The sequence below is a fragment of the Heliangelus exortis genome, chromosome 14 (assembly GCF_036169615.1).
Source record: "Heliangelus exortis chromosome 14, bHelExo1.hap1, whole genome shotgun sequence".
NCBI lineage: Eukaryota > Metazoa > Chordata > Aves > Apodiformes > Trochilidae > Heliangelus > Heliangelus exortis.
In genome coordinates, this window is record NC_092435.1 from 4,124,512 (window position 1) to 4,137,531 (window position 13,020).

General features: G+C 51.0%; 1 protein-coding gene across 10 annotated transcripts in view; it reads right to left on the bottom strand.

Annotated features, from left to right (window-relative positions):
* Positions 1 to 433: 433 nt before the first annotated feature.
* The window catches only part of DLG3 (discs large MAGUK scaffold protein 3), a 75,626-nt gene continuing 63,039 nt past the window's right edge, over positions 434 to 13,020 (bottom strand). For 7 of the 10 annotated variants that reach the window (XM_071757446.1, XM_071757447.1, XM_071757452.1 and 4 more), the window contains 10 exons: positions 10,937 to 11,113; positions 10,192 to 10,267; positions 9,502 to 9,601; positions 6,683 to 6,724; positions 5,972 to 6,022; positions 5,082 to 5,183; positions 4,758 to 4,930; positions 4,141 to 4,250; positions 3,124 to 3,215; positions 434 to 1,474 (listed from right to left, as the gene is read on the bottom strand). In XM_071757446.1, the coding sequence (XP_071613547.1) occupies positions 1,368 to 1,474; positions 3,124 to 3,215; positions 4,141 to 4,250; positions 4,758 to 4,930; positions 5,082 to 5,183; positions 5,972 to 6,022; positions 6,683 to 6,724; positions 9,502 to 9,601; positions 10,192 to 10,267; positions 10,937 to 11,113 (1,030 nt within the window). In that variant the 3' untranslated portion in view covers positions 434 to 1,367. Of the gene's footprint in view, positions 1,475 to 3,123; positions 3,216 to 4,140; positions 4,251 to 4,757; positions 4,931 to 5,081; positions 5,184 to 5,971; positions 6,023 to 6,682; positions 6,725 to 7,796; positions 7,843 to 9,501; positions 9,602 to 10,191; positions 10,268 to 10,936; positions 11,114 to 13,020 lie in introns of all 10 variants that reach the window. The other 3 variants (XM_071757448.1, XM_071757451.1, XM_071757453.1) reach the window with 1 other exon arrangement.

Consider the following 13,020-nt stretch of genomic DNA (forward strand, 5'->3'; position numbering starts at 1 on the left):
TCCCTGCAGCAGAGCTGGGAGGTTCACATGAAGCAGGGAGGAGAGGAAGTTTTTCAATTTTGTTACTGATTAGGAAAAGTGTGAGTGTCCATCCCCAAGGCACAGCTGGGGGCTTTTCCTGCCAGTGGATAATGCAGAAGGAAATGCCAGCATGCTGCTGCAAGGTAGAATGGGTCATTTCACCAACACCAACAGGTACAGGGCCAACCCAGTGTCCCAGGTTTTCCACAGCAACACAGGACAGCATTTATGTTTGTTGCATGTGGATAGTTGAGTATTTCCTAAGTAAACACTGCAGACCTAGGTTCTATTTACAATAGAGTCAGCATAAAATACAAGTTAAAAAACTGGATTTTATACCCATTCAGTTCATTAACAAGAGGAAAAAAAAAAAAAAAGGAATAATGAAAAAAGAAAAAAGCCGACACAGCAACACAATGTGGTTTTGGTTTAAAATCAGCTTAAAAAAAAAATAGAACCAAAAGGAAACCTCTCATGCAAACACATAAGGTGATGTGTAAAACAATGTGCAATTTAGTATCATCCATTCTCTTGCTCTGCAGCCTCCTGCTCAATTTCTGTCTTTCAGCTTCACTCAGATCCACTGCTGCTCCTTGCTGTGTTACTCTGGACCTCTGGTCCCTTCTGTACAGGCAATGTAGCAGTCTCTGCTCTGTCTCAGACCCAGGCTGGCTGGCAGGAGACTGGCCCCAAAGGAAGATGTTCTGAAGCACCTGGTACCATTTTGCTTTCTTTCTGCCCAAATGGGCTCCCTAAACCCAGCGTCTGGGACAGAGTAACTGAAAGATCCTTGAAATAATACAACACATTTTAAGAGAGGTCCCTCAGGTTTCCTAGTCCACATACATATATATATAATATATATATAATATCTCTCTATATATTATATATAAATTACATATACAGATAAATAAAATGCTTTCTGCTGCCTTCCTGTCACACTGTTATGAATTGCTAGACAGTCACACTTGGAAAAATGCCCCTGGAGCTCTGATGCTAGGTTGTGTGCTCAGAGTTCATTGTTTCACTTGTTTCTTATGTTAGTCCTTAGCTAACTCCTCCCATCTTGATTCTTGGTTTAGTTAATAATAATAAAAAGAAGACTTTGAATGGGTTCTCATGTGTCTCTAATGGAGCAATGGGAAGGTCCATGCAGGAACAGTGGGAACAGTCAAGTGATGAATGAGTTCATCCCAACAAAAGAAACAGGACTAGAAAACTCAATTTTGTGACAATCTAAAAAAGGGAGCAGGAATAGTTTTCATATCCCCCTCAACCTCGGGCAGAGAGCTTGGGTGGGACTCCAGAGATCTTCTGCTCATGGGGAAGCAGGTGGGGGGGCATCTTCAGAGTTTCTCTGGGGATGGGATCCAGATGTAGTGCCCGGACTGGTCTTCAATGATCTGTTTGATTTTGCTGTAAATCTCTTCAAGAGAGTCTCCTTGTACAATTGCTGGAAGAGGAGAGAACAAGCAAGACCTTGAGCATCAGGCAGTTCTGCACACTCCCTGCCATGGTCTACAAGAAGGGCCTTTGCTCTGCATCAAAGGGGATGGTGTGGCACAGCTAACAATTAATGAACGACACAACTCGTGTCAAAGGAGCTGAAACAGGCACATGATGCCACAGAGGGTTAACCCAGCATGTTCTAGGGTATTAGTGAGAGCTGATCCCATGCTAGGAGAGCTCCCCATACATGTGAAGTGCCAATCGGGTTCTCCACAACAGGCTGCTAATCAGCTTTGCAAACTGTGTCGTGCTGCTCTGCTGAGGCTGGAGGCAGCTGGCTCAGCAATGCAGCTCCTCCACCATGGTGAGTGGAAGGGCTCGAGGAGGATTAGCTGCTCTGCACTGAGCACATACCCTGAGGTGTCAGATTTGTCCATACCCTCCAGTCAGCTTCTGAGGGCTTCTTGTCTTTGTTGCTTCCTCTGCTGTGGGGTGGGAATGGCAGCACTGCCAGGCTGGACAAGGCCAGCTTGTGACTGTTGCTCCCAGCAGTTAAATCTCTCAAAGACCAGCAAAAGTCTGGTTGTTTAGTACTGGCATAACATGAAGCACTCAAGTGTGCTTACACCAGAAGATGACATGGACCATCCTCCAGCAGCTCTGTGCCTTTATTATAGTTCTGGCACAGAACTTGCTGCAGCAACTATCTGTCCATTACCCATTCAACACCCACTTCAACAGCAGGGTTCAGCCACGAACATTTCCTCCCCGGGTCAACTTCAAACTCATTGTCCAAGCACACTGTGGCATGCTGAGGTTCTGGCAAAACCACAGCATGCAGTTCCTTTGTGCTCTTTCTGGAAGAACAGCTGGCAGCTCTGTACAGCCCAGGACAGAAGGTCTGGGGAAAGCTTCTACCCTGTTTGTACCCATGCATTTCTCATCTGAGATCTATTTTTGGAAATTGCTCTGCTTGGGATTTTTCCTGGTAGTTGTTAGGAAGGTAATAAAAGGCTTGGCAGGATTATCACTCCTCAGCATTAGAAGAAATAGTTGCTGAGGGAAAGACAGGAAAACAGCTTCTCTGCCTCTTCGTCTGCCTGAGACTTTCATGAATTAATCATGTAACAAATCATGTTCCTTAATGCACAAGGATGCCTGTGTCATGAGCAGCTCATCTCTGCAGGCCCAAAGTGCTAGGCAGCCCTGATTTGGCTCTTCAGCAAAGACTACTTAGGTAGCCAGCCAAAATTCCAGTCTTTTTCTGGGAGATGTTTTGTAACTAATTTCTTACCTTTGCTCTTTTTGACAACACTCTCTCCTCCCCAGTGCAATAGTTTTATTTCCTGTAGCCTTGTAGCACCCTGAATCTATGCTGTGCTTCCCCTGCCTAGAGATTTTTTTTTTAATTATTAAAATTGGCAATAAGCTTTCACAAACATGTCTGCTTTTCTAGAGCTGGGTTACTCTTATCCACTGATCTTAGAGCAGTCACGTTGCAGAGCCCTGCTGGCAAAATGCCATTTCTTTTTTGCTTTGATGAAACTGGACATTTTTGCATGACCTTGCAGCAAGAAAGTGCGGGTAGAGACCTCACAGCTGCCAACTGGAAAAATAAAATAAAACAGATAGAAGCCTGCTTAGGACACTCACCTGTAAAATACTCTCCAAACTCTTGCTCAAGTTTCATGGCTTTATCAAAGACCTTGTTGGCCTGTTCATACGTCTGTCTCCGGTTCATCTCCCTGCCATGTTCAAAAAATAGAAACTGATCTCTTTTTCTTAGCAATGAACCAAAGCAAAAATAGCCCATAGGGGCACCATAGGGTGCCTGGGAAACCTCTGCATACCAGGAGGGAAAGCTGTGCCAGATCCAGCTCTCAAAGGCACAACCCTTTCCCATTTGCTCCTTGCTGCCTTGGCACTTCACCTCAGCTTCCAAGCAGTTCAACCCCATTTCACCATAACACATAAGTCAACTCAAATCCAGACACTACTCTGAATTTGCAAGAAGTCTCCCTGCTTTTCCAGAGCCTGTCACCACCTTTGTTGTCTCGGATCCCTCTTCTTCATACGACACCCAAAGAAGCAATTCAACCACTTCTGGACTGATGCCAGCAGAGTCTTTCCTGATCTCAGAGCCCACCTCTTGCTACCACATCTTCTCACTGATAAATACTCCCTGCTGCTACTCAGAAGAGTTTGCAAGCTCAACTCTTGCATCCTTTCTGGCCTGCCCCAAGGCCAGGAGCAGCAGGATAAGCAGAAGGCACACAGGAAATATCTCTCTGCTCCCCAGGGCTGTCCTAGCTCGGCCACCATTCAGCTGTGATCCACCACTACAGGCTATCTGCAGCTCTCCTGGCTGCACTCAGGGCCCAGGGGAGCAAGTTACATTTGGAAGTATTTTTAGATATCCCATGGAAATTTCCTCTTTGGGGTGAATGAGGGCTTTAAGCTGGACCAATCCATGAAGCCTTAATGCACCATGGCATTAGATATGGAGGGATACCACAGAGACAGCAATGGGTCCTGCTCCCTTTAAGGGACAAGGTCAGCATCAGTAGCAACCTCCACTGCTTTCTAAAAAGCAGAGACAGCAAACATACAAACCCTGACATCCTAGAGCTGCTCACCATGTCAGAACACAGAACATGGTGTTTTACTTACATGAGAGCTTCAATGGATTTTGGTTTGATGAAAATGGCAATGGGATAAAGTTGTGCTTGTTGCAACCTCTTGATAGCATTGCCAGAAACATCCAGGATGCAGTGTTTCCCCTGGAAATGAGATGATCAGGATCAGACCTACCCACACAGGCTACTCCATGAAGAAAACAGCTCGCTCACACAGATGTGCTTATAAAAGAGAGGAGCCACACGAGTCCTGAGACACAAGCCAACTTCAGTGGAGTTGTTCCTGCCTGCTTAGGGCAGGACAGCAGCAACACAAAGGGACTGAGTCTTTCTCTGAACACATGAAACCATTTACAAGCCATCAGTACTCCAGTACTCACTCCTGTGGAGGAAATGTCGATGCTTCAAGGAGGGCAGCTTTTTTAAGTGGTGTTTGGATGACAGAGGTCCAACAGAGGTGGAGCAATGTGGCTGAGAAAAACAACCACATGGCTTGGCAGGACCCTGACAGGAGGGAGGCTCACGTCACACTTGCTTAATGTGGTTACAGCCCTTCTTTGTTAACAACACGGGGAGAGGAGGGCAACTGCCAAATGCGTCCAGGTTCAAACTGCACACATTCCTTTCCCAGGAATTCCACCTGACACTCACCCTCTCTGCTACTGCCCGCACTGACTGAATGCTGGTCCCATAGAGGTTGTCATTGAACTGTCCAGCCTCTATAAACTTGTTGTCCTGGATGTCTTTCTCCATCTGCTCACGGGATGAAACAAAGTGGTAGTCTTGTCCGTCCACCTCATTGTCGCGCCGAGGCCTGGTAGTGTCTGGAGGAGAGTGGGAATCACAAACCTGGATTGATCCCTGCCAAACCTCCATCTCTCCCCCCACAGCCACTGCAGGCCAGACCCTGAAAGCAGCAGAGCCACTGCTCTCCCCTCCCCACAGCAAGGGCACCAAGCATCAGCTGGGACTTACGTGGCACGCAGGAACCAAACTTGTGTGGGAATTCGGAGATGAGGTCATCGTTGATTCTGTCCTTTGTCGGCCCCAGGATGATCACCGGCCTCGCGTAGTGAACTGCAAACAAGGGCCACGATTTGAGGCCTCATCTGCACTGCAGGCAGCTGACCCCACTGCCACTTTTGGCATCAACCTGTGCTCTCCCTGCTGGCAGTGGGTGCTCCTTTGGGACACCCAAAGGTGCCCCTTTCATGCATGTTTATCTCTTTCTGGTCACAGTCAACATCTCCTTCCCATCTGACTCAGCCCTGGGGAAGGTGCTGCGGGTCTCTGGGATCACAGATCAGCAAAGCTACTCCCTCACTCAGGACTGGAGGCAGACAACCACAACAGCCAGTTGAGGATTTCAGGATGATGGGGGACAGATGGAAGCCTAAAACTCTGACCCAGCTTCTGGCAAGGAGAGTCCATTGGGGCTGAGACTATACAGCTTGTGAAAAGGTCCATAGGGACTGAGCATTGAATAGGTTTAAACAATGAGGGCTGGGAGGAGTTTGCTCTGCAGCAGGGATATAGCCTAAAGCAGGGAGGCATAGCCCCGGTAGCTGCACTAAAGCCCAGCTCACTTTTAGCCCTGTATCTCTCCCTTGGTCTTGCAGACCAGGTCACAAGTCTTTTCAATCCATTAAAATGGGGCAACCGAGGCCAGGAAAAGCCCCACAAGGAAGCATGCACACCTGGCTCCCCTGCTGCACACAACAGAAAAGAAACTCCACTTCTGTTCTCTTGGCATCATGCTGGTATGGCAGAGGAGGGGAGGAGGTCCCCCCAGTCACCCTGGCTGTGCCACAGACACAGGTGGCCATGCTGGAGCAGGCACAGTGCAGCTCACCACCAGGACTTACTTTCTTGCCGTGTCACCGGCTCATATGACAGGATGGTGTCCTCTTGTCCTTCTGCAAGAGAAACAAGGAGAGGCAAGTGAATGCTCACAACAACTTTCCAGCCCCTCTGCAGCCACAAGGAGCTGGCACCTGCCCCTGACAGCCACCACCAGGATTTCAGCTGATACAGAGTGAGATGGGCATGCAGTTAGCAGCCCTTGATCCACATTAATTATTCAGCTCTGGATCAAGCCTCCTCTAACCCTCCCCACTGCTGTGGGCTTGGGGCCCATTGGGACACACCATCCCCTGTATGGTGCAGACATCAGGTGTGCCACAGGTATTTAGAGGACCCACTGAGGATAAGGCATTTGCTGTATCTGGGCCCTCCTGCTCTTGAACAGGCTTGGGCTCCAAAAGCCATCTATTCTACAGGCCCAGCTTCTGGCCATTCCTTGCTGCAACAGGCACCAAAGATGGGTGACCATCATGAACTGTGAATCCAGAGCCCTGCAGCTAGGAGCAGGGAAGCAGGAAGGCTCAATCCTGCACCCCGGCCCCTGCTTCCTCCATCCCCAAGATGGGAGCAGGCCACAGTATCTCAGTGTCAATAGCAAGAAGGACCAGCCTCCAAACAGAACCACGAGAGGGACAAGACAAGATGGGAGTGCCAAAACATGCACACAGATACAGGAGTGCAAGGATGGGGGAGCAGGCAAGATACACACTTACTGGAACTGCTTTCGCTGTCACTGGTGTTTGATGTCACGCCCTCTGCAAAGCAACGAGAGACTCCCTTCAGAAGGAGTGTGGGAAGAGGGCACAGGGGCACCTTGGCTGTCACCCAGCACTACTGACCCAGGGCAGGGCAGCACCAGACTCCTGAAAAGCCAGTGCCCTAGCATCCACTGGGACAAGCTTGCACCACCTGGGCCAGGTGGTATCACTTGCCCTTTGCTGGGAAACACTGGACATGCAGGAGGATGCTTGGCTACTCTGTGAGAAGGCAATAAGGGCAGGCATGTGCAGATGCTGGGCTTCCCAGGCCAAGGAAGAGAAGATGGAGTGCATGGGGAGAAGGGTACTGGGAGGGGGGGGAGGTGGGGGAAGGTGCAGCATGCACACAGGGGGCAGGGGAGGGCAGGGCCCTCCAGGGACAGGGGAACATACCTCTGGGGACAGGGCTTGGACTCACATAGACAAGACAGTGACAAAATGGGACAGAGTTTGGGGCTTTACTTGCTCAGGCTGATCCCAGTGCTGTTGCTTAGAGACTTGCTGGCTGCTGGTTGCCTGAACTAGGTGGGGGGTGCAAAGCCCAGGAGGTGACAGAGGGGCAGAGGGCAGCTGAGGGGCTCCTGCCATCGTTGTGCAATTCTGGGTAGGTGATGCCCAGAGTAAGGCAGCAATGCTTCAAAACACTGTCACCAACCCCACTCAGAGGGGACTTCTCATGGTCATGGCAACCTCCCACCTGGCACTGGCAGTGACTCGAGTCCGAGCACTAAACCATCAGCCAGTCCAGCTAGGAGAAGGAGGAAGAGGGGAATGAGGAGGTACAGCTCACCCTGTAAGGAGCAGGCAGCCCTCAACCTGGGCATGGCCAGCATCCCAAAGCAAAGTCCCCCACCCCCTCCTGCGTGCAGCAGCAGCAGCACCTTCTCAAGCACAGCAGCCTCCACTGGCAGACACAGCATTCCCTGGCAGAGGAGCAGTGCCCATGAGGCTCCTCCTTCCCTGCACCCAGAGAAGCACAGCTGCCATGGACAGAGAACAGCCATTCCCCAGGCACCATCAGGCATGCCAGTGGCAAAGTGTGAACTATGCACATCAAAGTTCGACTTACTCAGGTTCTTTGTTCCGTAATAATCGTCACTTAACCCAGGGAAGTCCTGATTTCACAGAGAGCAAGAAGGGGGAGAGGAGGAAAGAAGAGAGCATGGGAGAGGGCAGTCAGAGTGATGGGGGAGACAGAGCCAGACCAGCATTAGTGACATGAGTGCAAAACGGCCCAGAGCTGCAACTGCAAGTGAGGTTAAATGTTTTCAGAGCTGACGCCATCAGCCTGCTGTCAACATCTTGCCTTGTGTGGCTGGACCCGACCCCAAGCTCATCCTCTCTGTCAAAGACCCCCCAAGAGCCACTGGGGTCTGGGAAGGGCAGGGTGGCCATGGCAGCATCTGCTGGCACTAAGTGGTTACAGCAGGCTGGGCAAAAGCATTTCCCTGTGATGCCTCATCTGTACTGGCAAGGTGGATACCTTGCCAGTATCTTGCCTCTGCATTCCCCTAGAACAGCCCAGCTTCTCTAGGGGCATAAATAGCACAAGCCAGCCTTTTAATGCAGGGACAAGTTTCTACCCACCTGTGTGTCAGGTGCCCACACTCCAGTGCTTGCACAGGCTCTGAAAAACCTCTACTGCAAGCTGGGATGAACAGCAGGTAGAGCACAGGCAGGGAGATAGCTGGGGGTCTGTGACATGTTGCCTGACCCATTCCTGGGCAACACATCACTGCACTGCAAGGCTGGCCAGGAGCAGTGCTCCTGCAAATCCCCAGCTCCAGCATGGAGCTGACTGTAGCCTAGTCTTGTCCAGGCACTATGAGATAAGCAGACACACAGACTAAACCCTCACTCACAAGACAGAGACTCATGCTGGCTGCTAAGGTCATGGCAGCAGAGGGATGGAACAGCCCTAGGAGCAGCCAAGCATCAACCTCCTGCCTCTACATCATGCCCTGAAGAGCCCTGGGAGGGGAAGGCACCAGGGCAGAGACACTGCTCTGCCTTGACCACTTCTTCCCTGAGGACAGCATTTCTCTAGGTGCCTGCCAAAGGCACGGATGCAGTTTAGCATTTGGAAGGAGGAGGGACTTGGTTTAGCAAGACACTCCAGTGGTGCTTATGTCAGGACTTGGGGCTACAAGCTGAATCCCCTGCCTTCACTGGGAGCCCCAGGGTGCTGCCAGTTGAGAGGTGGGGACCCACCAACATCTGCTGCCAGCTACCAAATATGTGCCTTGTTTACAGGGGGTGACTCCTTCACCAGCAAAGGCATGGGTTCCCTCATGCCCGTGAGATTTAACCTGCAGGAAAGGCTCTCAGACATGAATATGTAGCTGCAAGTAACTTGTAGGGGGGATGAGGCCTGGATGTCCCCAGCCCCTCAGCCCTGAGAGGGACAGGAGAAGCTCTGCAGAAGGAGGCCAGCCCCTCATCACAGGGGGAGTAGCCTTTGACAGGTGGTGGGAGGGAGCAGAGCCTGCAGCAGAGAGGGGAGAACAGGGGGAGGCAGAGCAGGGGTTAAAGTGGGTGTAAGGTTGTATGAAAGGATGAAGACATTGAACATGAGATAGAATGAGAGAACCATCCCACAGCTACTTTTATTTAAAGCTCTGTTTTCTTCCTAGCTGCTGGCACAACTCTGGATCACAAACTCTAACATGGGCAGATACCAGGACCTCTGGCTAGAGAAACATGCCAAATCTCTCCTCCTAAGACAGGGAATCTGAGGGTCACACACTTGCCCCCTCTGGCCAGCTGCTACTTACGTTCCTGTCCACTGCTCTCCTGGACCAGGTTCTCTTTGCTCTTGTAAAATGGAAACTTTCGAGAGAGGCGGAAACTCTTTTTATGTTTCGTTTTGATCGACTGAAGAACATAGAGATGGAAGGGAGGACAGAAAAAACAATGGTGTTTAATGTATGTGGGAAAAACTAAAATGAAGAGACAATGACATGTGTCAGGGCAGTTACCCTCAAATGAAATAATGGAGATTACATGAAAACTGTAATGCAGGAAAAATAAACAAAGAGTGGAGAAACATGTGGTAGGGATGCTGGCATGCTGATGGGGCAATCAGCAGCTCTGCAGGGGTAGCCAGGCCATTCTCTCTTCCTTGTCTGCTCACTGAGTGAGCACAACTGGCATGGGCTGCTACTTTCACCTGCATGAGCTGCCCTGCAGTCAGCTCCCAGCCATGGGCTGCAGTAGGATGGGCTCTGCTCCCCCACCATTCCAACAAAGGGTCCTTCCCCAGCACTTTTGCACCATCCCAGGCTCCCCTGCTCAACCCCTGCACAGTCACAGAGGATTCATGCAAAGCAGATGCAGGCCTAGGACAGGTCCAGTCACACTGCTCATTGCTTTGGGATTGCTCCAGCCACCACACCTGCAGCTCTGGCTGCTGAGTGTCATCCTGCTCCTATTAGCTACTAGCTGAGCCCTAGCTTGGCACTTACCCTGTTGGACTCAATCATGCCAGTCCTGGCATGGAACTTCACTGTTTTCAACCGTGCTCTCTCCTTCTTTTCCACCCTGTTTAAAAAGTGAAAGGGGAGAAAGATCTAGTCCCATGCATGTGCCCTCCATGAAGCCCACTTGGCTGCCCAGGCAACTCTGTGCACCCCCACGTGGTGGTCCCCTTGCCCAAGGGCAGCTCTTTCCTAGAGAGGAACAGAGGTGGAGCCACCTGCCTGGTGTCTTGGCAAAGGCCAGTGTCTGCAGAAGTAGGAGAGGACAAGACAGCCTTCCCAGAAGGGGAGGGATGGATGAGAGAAATGGGGCTGGCTCTGACACCTAAAGGCAGTGACAGCCAGCTCCTCTGCTGTGACTTCTCATCTCGTGGGCTCACAGAGCTGGACAAGTTGTCAGCAGACACAATGAGCAGCCCACAGGCACTGCTGTGACCACTTTACCACTTGGAGCCCCAGACTGGCTAATACCAGCTCTCCACTGCTTTGGGAGCACAGAGGGGGGCACACCTCCTCATCTGGAGTCTCTCAGCTTTAGAGAACATCTCTCTAGGGAGACCTGCACACAGTCCCAGCTTGCAACCGGGGTGCCCTTCACACTGCACAGCCACGGTGGGGCAGGTGGGACCGGGATATCCCACCCTGAGCAGATCCCCAAGGGCTGCAGGGCTTGCAAAGGCTGAGGGGCTCCAGGAAGCAACACACACAACAGACCCTGCTGATAGACACTCACCTCTTCTTGCTGGGGATGACCCCGATCTGTTCACTCTCACCATGAGGAGTGACAAGCCTGGCTTGCCACCACTCATCATCGGAGGCGTTGATGACGTGCAGGATGTCCCCATAAGAGAAGCTGAGCCCCTGGCTGGGCAGGCAACTGTCTCGGGTCCGGTCGTAGTCAAAGAGAGCTCTGTGGAGGAGCAGAGGACCAATGCCTTTCCCAGTCACACCCAGGCAGTGAGGGCAACAGCACTGCCAGCTTCCTGGGGCACTACCACCTTAATACCTTAAAGGATTTACATCCAAATTTTGGGCAAGCCTTCTGCTGAGGCAAGTCATGCCATACACACCCTCCTGCTGGCAAGCTCAGAAAAAGCCACGAGGAGTGCAATGCAGGAGTGACAGTGCTGGACCAAAACAACTTGCACTTGACCTTAGCTGTGAGAGGCCCCTTCCCAGCAGCAGGGCCAAGGAGCAGGATGGGCAATATCAGACCCACCCCACTGCTGGTGGGCTGTCACACAAGCAGAGACAACGAGGCACTCTGAACACACACTTTTATTTACGTACAGGGATATGTTAGTCCAGAGCCTGTGAATTAGGGATGTATTTTAGAGTATATAAATCCTGCTTCCACAATTGATCCTTTTCAGACTCCTTGATACTTTCACTGAGAACAATTTAAAATTACCTTCACTATTAAACTAACAAGATACAGAAAAGAGTTTATTATTTTTGTTTTAAAAAAAAATACCAACACCCTTCCTGCTCACTATTACACACAGCACAGTACACCTGTATCTACAAGTTGCTCCCACTGGCTTCCTGTGCAACTCATTCTAATGTCAGATGTCAAACTGTGTCTGCTTTGAGATATTTAAGTATATATATATGTATATATATATATATATTTATCCACGCATACACACACACACACTCACTTTGCAATAAACCAAACCAAGGAACAGCCACTAAAAGCACCACAGCTGGCAGCACAACCCCTGTGTTTGCTCCTGGGACATCATCCCCCCTCACACCCCAGCCCAACACAAGCCTGAGCACTGCAATGCCTGGATGGCTGCTAGTTTAATCCTGGCACTAAAGAGCCTTTCTCAACCAAGAGAGACACTCTCTGCCCTGCTAGTTATCACCTTTCACTGCAGGGACTTCAAAGAGGGTCTGAAAGCACCCTCTGTGCAAATAGAAGGGCCAAGGGATCAAGGAACAGGTCCCCATGGAGCAGAAGAGCTGGGAGGGCATTTTTTTAGCCAGATCCCTGCTCCAGTGCTGCCGAGGGAGCACTGACTAATGAAACCCTTTGGGTCACTGGGGAATGGGTCAAGACAGCTGGTGTTGAATGGGAAGGAAGAGAGGAGGGGCTGTGGCTCAGAGAGGGCTCTTTGGGATAAGGCCTGATGTAGCTGTATGCACCCAGGTACATGCAGCTAGCACATCACATTACTCCCCCTTTCCCACATTGCTCAGGGCTGAGGTAGCTCTCATGCTTAGTCCCTTTGCACTCAAGCAGTCTCCAGCATGCTGCAGCCAACAGCAAAGCACCACAGGGCACTTTGGCTGAAGGCAAACAACATTCTCAGGCAGCTACCAGCCAAAAGATAAGACTGTGCATGGCCAGCAAGTCCCTGCAAGGCCAGCACTGTTGGAAGCACAACACGAGCCAAGACCTTGGGAACTGGTCAGGCCAGTTCCCAATCCAAGGAAGGCTGTGGGGCACCCTGCCTACATGTCCTAGAGCAGTACTGGCCCCATGGCTCCCTGTCCACAGCAGCCACAGGGCAGGCACAGCAAGATTTATGCAAGGGCAGGACACCTGGGAAGTCAAGGCACAAGGCATTTTCTTCCCCAAGGTGCAACACACCTGGAGACCAGCCCCTGGCTGTGTTGGCATCAAGGATCCATCATGGCTGGATGTTCCTCAGGTACACAAGGTGCAGGTACCAGATGGCAGCATGGTTGCTCTCCTCTGCCCCTGGGCTGGCTCACAGCACAGAGCAAGAGCAGCCAGGAGAGCAGATGGTTTGACTGGAGGGCAGGGCAGCAGTGCCAGGGACTCAGCATGGCCTCTTCCTAGTGCCC